The sequence below is a fragment of the Thamnophis sirtalis genome, unplaced genomic scaffold (assembly GCF_051295495.1).
Source record: "Thamnophis sirtalis isolate CommonGarterSnake01/CBP01778 unplaced genomic scaffold, rThaSir2_p1.2 scaffold_4, whole genome shotgun sequence".
NCBI lineage: Eukaryota > Metazoa > Chordata > Lepidosauria > Squamata > Natricidae > Thamnophis > Thamnophis sirtalis.
The window spans coordinates 77,944,832-77,953,897 of NW_028261384.1; the positions used below are offsets into that span (position 1 = coordinate 77,944,832).

The 9,066-nt window shown below is 36.3% G+C and overlaps 1 protein-coding gene across 1 annotated transcript; it reads right to left on the bottom strand.

Annotated features, from left to right (window-relative positions):
• Positions 1-773: 773 nt before the first annotated feature.
• Positions 774-8,961, bottom strand: CHST14 (carbohydrate sulfotransferase 14). The gene is made up of 2 exons (XM_014064049.2): positions 8,743-8,961; positions 774-4,403 (listed from the first exon to the last, which is right to left on the bottom strand). The coding sequence occupies exon 2, from the start codon at positions 3,930-3,932 to the stop codon at positions 2,874-2,876; it is 1,059 nt and encodes a 352-aa protein (XP_013919524.2). The 5' UTR covers positions 3,933-4,403; positions 8,743-8,961; the 3' UTR covers positions 774-2,873.
• Positions 8,962-9,066: the final 105 nt, after the last annotated feature.

Below are 9,066 nucleotides of genomic sequence, written 5' to 3' on the forward strand. Positions count from 1 at the left end.
TGTTGTATCTCTGAATTTCTGCATTAGTACACAAACCACTTGGATATCGGTTGCAAAATAGTTTTTAGTTTTAAGATTCTGAAATTGTGACAAAGACACATATAGAAACACGTTTTCAAACGCATCTATTCTCATTTTGCATTGATAGGCTAAACATATTTTAAAATAAAAGTTGGATACAAGGTCCACTGATTTTTTTACTTTACCCAAGTTTATGCACAGCCCTAAAGGTGCCCCACTTTTTGGTGTTCCATAGAAATTGAACATTGTGATTGATAATTTATTATACCTTCTATTATGTTTACTGTAAAGTTTATTGGTCAATATTATTTATATAAATATTCTCTTTTATAGACTATTATTTATTTGAACATGTTTTATGTAGTTTGTAACTCACTCAGATCAAGCTTATAATAATTATAATTAAAGATATAAACTATTCTTTAAAAATAATTTACTATGATGAAGATTTGACAGTAAGGATAGGCCTATGTTTTATCAGCATAAATTAATGTTTACAAAAAGTATAAAGTACCCATTTTATACAATGTGCCAGTTTAATGCATTCAAATGATTTAAAAAAATGTAAAGCATGTGTATCTGATCATGTCATTGATCATTGGAATTCAGTCATGCTATTTATGATCCTAATGGCAATATATAGCTAATGTGACCAATAATGTCAAGAAAAGATATTATGAAAGCCTTTTTATTTATTTATTTTGCATACCCTCTGATTCCCAAAGACACTCAGCATATAGAATAGAATAGAATAGAATAGAATAGAGTTCTTTATTGGCCAAGTGTGATTGGACACACGAGGAATTTGTCTTTGGTGCATATGCTCTCAGTTTACATAAAAAGAAAAATACATTCATCAAAAATCATAAGATACAACACTTAGTGATAGTCATGTTACTAAATAAGCAATCAAATCATATTAGGAAACAAACCAATATAAATCAGATACAAGGAACAAGATTATAGAGATACAAAAAACAAGGTATTTTTGGAACCTTGACAAGGAGTTAGGTAAGAAGAAGGATGAGAATAATAATAGTAATGCAGTAAATAGTTTGACAGTGTCGTGGGAATTGTTTAGCAGAATGATGGCATTTGGAGAAAAACTGTCTTTGTGTCTAGTTGTTCTGGTGTGCAGCTATAGTGTCATTTTGTGAGTAGAAGTTAAAATAATTTATTTTACTATCAAATTACAATAAAACTTTTTGAAAATGTGGCAAGCATATCTTGCAGCTCTTAATGGCTCTTCTAAACAATTCAAACGAGTTTCCTCAAAATTTCAGGGGGCACCTCATTTTTTAAAAGCAGGCTCTACTTTTTAGACAACTTCAGGAGCCTTGAGAGATCACAATGTACAATCAAAGGAAACGAGCATACAAATCATGCAGGATTAAATCAGTGTCATGTTTTGTCACTTTAAATTGTTTCAGTTTTCACAGCTGTGCACGGATAGTAAGTGATGTCTTTTTCTCCAAGGATTTAAAACATGGATGGGCTTATGCTGTCAACCACCAATGGTTCAGTAAACTAGGCATATTCCACACACATTTCAACGCATAGCTTATTTAATTTCTAACCACAGTATCTAAACATAACTAGTTGAACAAAGATAAAAGATTAGACGAATCTCCTTTCAAATTATGGTAGTTTTTTTTAATTTTTTACTTCAAAAATTAATAGCAAAAGACAAAATACAATTCCAAGTAAATAATTACACTTTTTTTTTTAAAATGGAAAAGGAAACATCTGAAAATTAAAGCTATCGAGTTTTTTAAGCTTGGATTTTTTCCTGCTTGAAGCAAAAGTCTTCCAGCCTATGCACAAAATATTGAATACTGTATGGTGCAGTATCGTCTACTCTTGTACAATAGTCTTGTTTCTATGGTAAAGGCAGTTCAGTGATACGCATAATTGTCCAGCGTGCAAAGTCATGTGCAAAGGTAAATTGCTTTATTCTTTCTAGGGAATGAAATGATCATAAACAATCAAGGATTCAGGTAGATAATCAGAATTTAACACATGATCTGAACAGAACAACAGGCTGTTAAAATTGTAGCAGTTTACAAGAAGTAAATCTTGAGATAAGATTACAAAATGTATTTTCCTTCACAAAGAAAAGCACAAACAACTTTATAATCAATAAGAAAATAAAAAAATCATGATAGCCTACAAAACTATCAAAGAAAGAAAAATACAATGTCCATTACGGGAATGTAAAGTACATAAACCTACACGTTATTTGAATTGCATATACAAATTCATACCTTCACCCTTTCTACCCTTCCCTTCAAAACATTGTGAAGCATTTTAGATAATCTAATTTTGCTCATAATTTCAACTGGCTTTATTAATGGCCTTTCCTATATTTCAGTGCTCATATAAGCTTTGATAAATATTTTAAGCCATTATGTAAATTGTATTTAGTTTAAATCCTGATCTTCTGCTTGTTATACGGAAATATGTCTAACAAGCAGGATGTGACTTGCTTTCAAATATATTAGGGCTGCTATCTGTCTTAATAGCTACATTAGCTATCCTATGTAACTGTACTTCAATGAAATATGCGAAACTGCTGCTTCACATTTGTATCAGGAAAAGTGAAATGGTGCACACCCAGCAGGTTTTTCTGATTCCGCTGGACAAGCCTAGTTTTTGATATTGCTTTATGTTTCCCTGGTTGTTTTATAAACTTTCTAAAACTTACTGTCCTATAGTTGCTATTTTGTAATTAAAATGTAAAGCTATTTTTTAAAAGATAGCATGTATAGTAAACTAATGTTATCAAAAGTATTAAAAGGAAACCATGAAATTAGAAAAATTGCATAGGATAGTTTGCTTCACAAAAGAAACTTTCATTGTCGGCAAAACTGACTAGTAACATTTGGAAGAGAATATGCAAATAAAGAGAAATCCAGAATATATTTTGGTAATAGCTCTTTTATAAGTTCTCTTGGAGTATTACACATGTAATAATGCAGAGTTTCAGGACTTATAGGCTTATACCATGCTTGCCGTTCTGGGAAATGTATAAAGGATGGTGCTTGTATTCTTTCAAGAACAAAATTGGCATCTTCTTCAAGTCTCCCATAGGATCCTATGAAATCATACTTTATAGCACAGGGTTGACACAGGTTGTAAATTGGCATCCAATGTTCATTCATTTTTTCTGTTTCTTCATCTATGAGATACTGGAGAAATTCAGAAAAGGTGACATCATCACCCATGCTTTTTCCAGAATTTTTCCTATACCTTTTGACTATTTCTATACCATATTTTAACTGATATTCTTTAATCTCACCAAATTTATTCCTATAAGCAGACAAAAGTCTTTCCATTGGGTCTCTGACAAACACAAATTTGAAATAGTGGTTTAATCGATAACGAATCTCATCTGGTTTCATGTCATTTAAAAAAACTAAGTCCTTTTTATGATCCATCTTAAGTTTAACATCTACATTCTCCAACACACCATCTAAAACTTTCAAAATTCGTTTCCAGTTGGAGCAAGCCACTTTGGGAACATAACAGTATAAAAAGCGATGTTTGTCACTAACCAGGATATGTTTGAGCACTGTCCTCCTCTGGCCTGCTGCTAGATCCCAAATGGTGCGAGGCATGTTTTTTTGTCTGCAAATGGTATGGATGGTCCTATTTCGGATGTCCTGCAGCACTTGATAATCCATATCTCCTGCTGTTCTCCTACTGCCAGTTCTCCAAAACATTTCTTTAGCAGAGGGGTGGAGGGGTGGAGGCTTCATCTCAGCCAAAATTCCCTTCTCAATCATAAGGAGTAAGCCACTAGATGCCACAATTACACCAAACATCAACATGGAAGGCAGCAGCATAGAGTTACTGGTACCACGAGAACGATTCTTGACAGACAAGGTCGTCCGACGCACTGAAGACACCATCTCTTTAGCTCTTGTCACTAAAGAAATAGGGGCTGTGGAAACATGACCTGGAATCTCAGTTGGTGGCAGCAGAAATTTGAGGCTGACTATGCTATTGCCACTGACGTTGCTTTGGATGGATTGGAGACAAAGGGTCCCGGCTTTATATCAATAATAGGGCTGTTGCCAACTGCCTTAATTAGTCTGGCCCAGTTCAGCTCAACAGATGTCTTTCATGGAGCAGCAGTAGGGCCCCAAAATTGTTGAGCTGGCATATTCCATGAGACAAAAGAAAGACAATGGGAAATTCTAGGCTTCTTTCTTTGCGCCTGCAGGGCAGCTGTCGAAAAAGATTGGATGGTCTTATTTTTTTTGCAATACCAGGAAGGGCGGCTGCCGGCAGTGACGGCTTCGTAGGGAGGACCTACTTCTGCAAACGGAGCCTCATTTACCCCTCCTCTTTCTCTTGTAGCTGCTGCATTTGCAGACTTCCTGGGGAGAACATTCAAAGAATGAGTGAGCAGGCAAAAGACAAACTCAAATAACTGCCTCCCTCCTTTCATATGCTTTCCTGCAGAATCTCTCTGGGCAGCAGAATGAGATGCCAATTCCAGTTTATTTTAGATTTTCCAGAGAAAAGAGAAAGAAAGAGGCAAAGATCAAAACAAGTTAATGTAGTCTCAGCACAATATCCACAATTTCCTATAAAAGATAATTCACGATAGGGAAGTACAATCATAAATGGGGACAATTTGCATTCCAGAAAGTATGCAACTCTTTTGCAAGGGGGAGAAACAAGAGTCACTATTAAATGAGTATTTCTTAATGCATACAAATTATCCTCAGCTTAATCTATATCCAAATTCAATCCTAACACCACCATCTTTTGGTGATAACATGCCTATGTGTTTAAAATTGCTTATTGTTACACAAATATAAATACAGTGTTTATATGATGGTATCTTGCTGCTAATGGGAAGTTAAGTTAAGTAGGATGTAATTGAGTGGCTTTCACTGACTTCCCAATAAACATTTGGAAATATACCATTATAGTTTATCTAACATAACCAGCTAGCAGTGTTCAACATAGGACAAATGGGACAAACTTTGAGCAAAAGGATTAATGAATAATTAAATTTTAAATGAGGACCAAAAACAAGACTATCAGAGCATTTCAACATCCTTGGATACTCCATAGACCTAGGAGTGATTGTATCATTAGTTTGCTGATAAGAGCAAGAACAGTGTTCTCGTGGAAGCCTTTTGAACAGTCTGCCTGAATGCTTGTAAAATTCTATTTTTCTTGTATCCGTTTTATCAGGATACCAAAATGGCAGAAATAAAGTGCTAAGTGGCAGAGAGAACAGAAGGAATCAAACACATGGGGAACAGCTGGATAAAGAAGTTACCAAAAACAAAAAAGCTACAGTGCAGAATCTTGGACTATAGGCTGCTGATAATAACAGGCATAATAAAACAACTGCCTCAATTCTTGGCATTTCTATAGTAATACACTTCTGAACATATTCCATAAATATTTTGAGATAAAATATGCTGGGCACTGCTGAAAAAAATTATAAGAATTTGAATATTTTAGATAATTATAATGCTATCATAAAGTCTGTACTGCTGGCTTTGAAAAAAATAGAAAAGGGCACAAAATAATCTGAATAACAGCCATCTGGGCAGAAAGAAGTTCTGGATTATCTAAGACTATTACTTCTTCAAGGAATTAAATGAATTTGAAAACCTAGGAACAAGGAAATGGAGCGTTATATTTTTCAGTGTGTGAAACAATGTGATAAAGAGCATTCTTGAATTCAATTCTTGGAAATAAGATTGCTCAAGATAAGAGTATTAAAATGTAGACTTATTTAAATGAATATTTGGTTTGATCAGAGATTTAGAGATTTATTAACATTTATAGGCCGCCCTTTTCCCTGAGGGGACTCAGGGCGGCTTACATAAAATCAAGGGAGGGGTATACAAACAATAACGCAGACAACATAAAATAAAATAATGAGCAACATTCATTCATCATTCGGGAGGGGTAATTATCTTTGTCCCCAGGCCTGACGGGCTAGCCAGGTCTTAAGGGCTATGCGGAAGGCCTGGACGGTGGTGAGAGTACGAATCTCCACGGGGAGATCGTTCCAAAGGGTCGGAGCTACTACTGAGAAGGCTCTCCTCCTTGTAATTGCCAGCCGGCACTGGCTGGCAGATGGAACTCGGAGGAGGCCCAATCTATGAGATCTAATTGGTCGCAGGGAGGTAATTGGCAGAAGGCGGTCTCTCAAGTACGCAGACCCACTACCATGGAGGGCTTTATGGGTGACTAGTAGCACCTTGAAGCGCACCCGGAGATCAACAGGTAGCCAGCGCAGCTCGCAGAGGATAGGTGTTATGTGGGTGAACCGAGGTGCACCCACGATCACTCGCGCGGCCGCGTTCTGGACTAGCTGAAGTTGCCGGATGCTCTTCAAGGGCAGCCCCATGTAGAGCACATTGCAGTATTCCAGCCTAGAGGTCACAAGGGCCCGAGTGACTGTTGTGAGAGCCTCCCGATTCAGGTAGGGTCGCAACTGGCGCACCAGGCGAACCTGGGCAAATGCCCCCCTGGTCACAGCCGTCAGATGGTGGTCAAAGGACAGCTGTGGATCCAGGAGGACCCCCAAGTTGCGAACCCTCTCTGAGGGGTGTAGAATTTTACCCCCCAGCCTGAGCGATGGAGTACTGGTCGAATTGTTGGGAGGAAAGCACAACAGCCACTCGGTCTTTTCCGGGTTGAGTACAAGCTTGTTAGCCCTCATCCAGTCCATAACGGCCTCAAGACCTCGGTTCATCACGTCCACCGCTTCATTGAGTTGGCACGGGGCGGACAGATACAACTGGGTATCGTCCGCATATTGATGGTATCTTATCCCGTGCCTGATCAAATGGCTTGATGGTATGATATCAACTGAAATCTGTGATTAAAAGTAATATTTGAATTTTAAAGAAACAGTCTAAGAATTCTGAAAAGGAATACAAATTACCAAGTTTGTTTAAGATAATAATTTGCTGAAAAATATATTTGTGTGATTTATCATCATGTTTATAAAAATTAGTCAGCTGAGGAAATTGCTTGAGGGAAATCTAGAAAGAAAATTGTATACTTTGTGGAAAGTTCTTTTGGTAAGAAAAATTCTTTTTATACTTTGTCCAATTAATATATATATATATACATTGTATACATCCATCATGACTGTTCTCCAGCCAAAGGAACATTAAAGCTCCAGAATACCTTGCTCCTGAAATGGAGACTCTACCATATTTTTGAACAAGTCTGCTTCCTTTATTTAGCTAACTGGCACAAAAAGGAGAAAGACCACTATGCGATTTCACTATATGATTTCACAATAAATTGAAAAAAGTTTTTTTTTAAAAAAAATGAAGAAAGGAAGTTCCTCACTTAGTACCTTGTCCCATCCCAACTTTTGTAGTGTGAAGTCACCCAGAGTCGCTTGACTGAGTTGGGAAGCATATAAATTAAATAACTAAGTCAAGAGTTCTGTGGCCTGGTCCTGGTATGATGACTGGCTTGGATGAGGTCATAAGCATAAATTCTAAAATCAATAATGATACAACTGAGGAGATTCCCCTCTCCCCATTTAGTGGCTACCCATATGGGCAGGAAAGAGTTAAGACTTTACCTTAAGTATGTCTATATGACTATTAGTTTACACTTGCTTTCTTTGTGCTAACATAATTTCTAGTATCTGTAAAACAATTATCTTATCAAAAGTCATGTCCTTAAATCTCTGGCTTTAAGTTCCAATATTGGAGTGGCGAAGCCTGAACATTCATATCTCTTGTTCCTCTTTTCAAAACACAGGGGTCTCTTCCTGTAAGCAGGGAGATTCTCAAGACACAAAACTAATATCTAACAATATAAATGTTTCCTTCATCAGCATCCAGCATCAGCTCAGATTTTGCTCCCTTCCTTCTGCTTACTTTTATCAACCCCCCCTCCTGCTTTCCAGACCCTCAAATGGAAGAATTTGTTGAGATAAAATTGTTGTGACCTATATAATGACAAAGAAAGGAAAAAATGGTGAGAATATAATCCAATAGTTTGAGGAACAAAGTTGAATTTAAAGTTTTGAGGAAGGCTATCCTACCTAATCCACAAGAATCTGGATGAGTATTGTATGGCAGCAAAGACAGAGAGAAAACTCTTAATGTATGTTGCCACTTAGTGGTCATCTGAATATTTGCCATCTGATATGGGAACTAGTTTTAGAAACCTGGTACTTAATACATTTACGGAAAAATGATAATGAACAGAAACCATACAAAAATTGCAGACTAATAAGAACTATGATGTCACAATTATTTCCGAGAGTATTTGGGAAGGAATACTTCAGTGTCACTTTTGTATTGCAGTGTTCAATTTTTATTTTTTGAAGTGAGATCTATATTTTAAACAATTTAAATGGCCATCTATTTCACTTCTTTGAGTGGGAAATAGAAGATTATATTCAGAAATAAAAATTATGCAATATATCAAAAAAGTATAATCCACAAATTATCATGTGCCAAAGGTCCAAACAAAATCATTCCATTTTACCAACCCCCAAAAATAATAACCACAATGCTTGCAATTCCTTTCATGCTAAAGTAGAAAATAACATTCCCATTGTTATTTTTTTAAGTTCAACATGGAACTGAAATGAATTTTAAAAATTGCTAAAAACAATTTTCCATTAATACACAAATCAGCGTGTATGTATTGTCTGGAACCATTTCTCAATTTGGACTTAGAACTTTATGACAATACACATTTTATTACCTTTAGCTCCTGCCTCCTCCTCACACAAATTGAGCTTTTAAAGCTCCTCAGCTATCAGCCTCTGTATCTTTTTCTTCTGTAAGATAGACCGGGAAAACTGGCTATTCAAGTCGACGCATATTTTCTACAGGATGTCACATCCGGAGGCTTCTAAAAAGGCAAGAGAAAAACCAAGCAATCATCAGATTCCCCAGCAAGCGACAAGACTTTTTTCCCTCTCGGGCTAATTGAGGGTTAATACCATAGATATGATCCTAAAGCACGTAGAAAGGGGAAGTCTGGGTAGAATAAAAAGTTTTAGATTGCAATTTGATAGGAAAAGAG

Excerpts from the sequence above, each read along its gene's own strand:
- CHST14 (XM_014064049.2), bottom strand. The coding sequence starts at position 3,932 with ATGGTGTCTTCAGTGCGTCGGACGACCTTGTCTGTCAAGAATCGTTCT.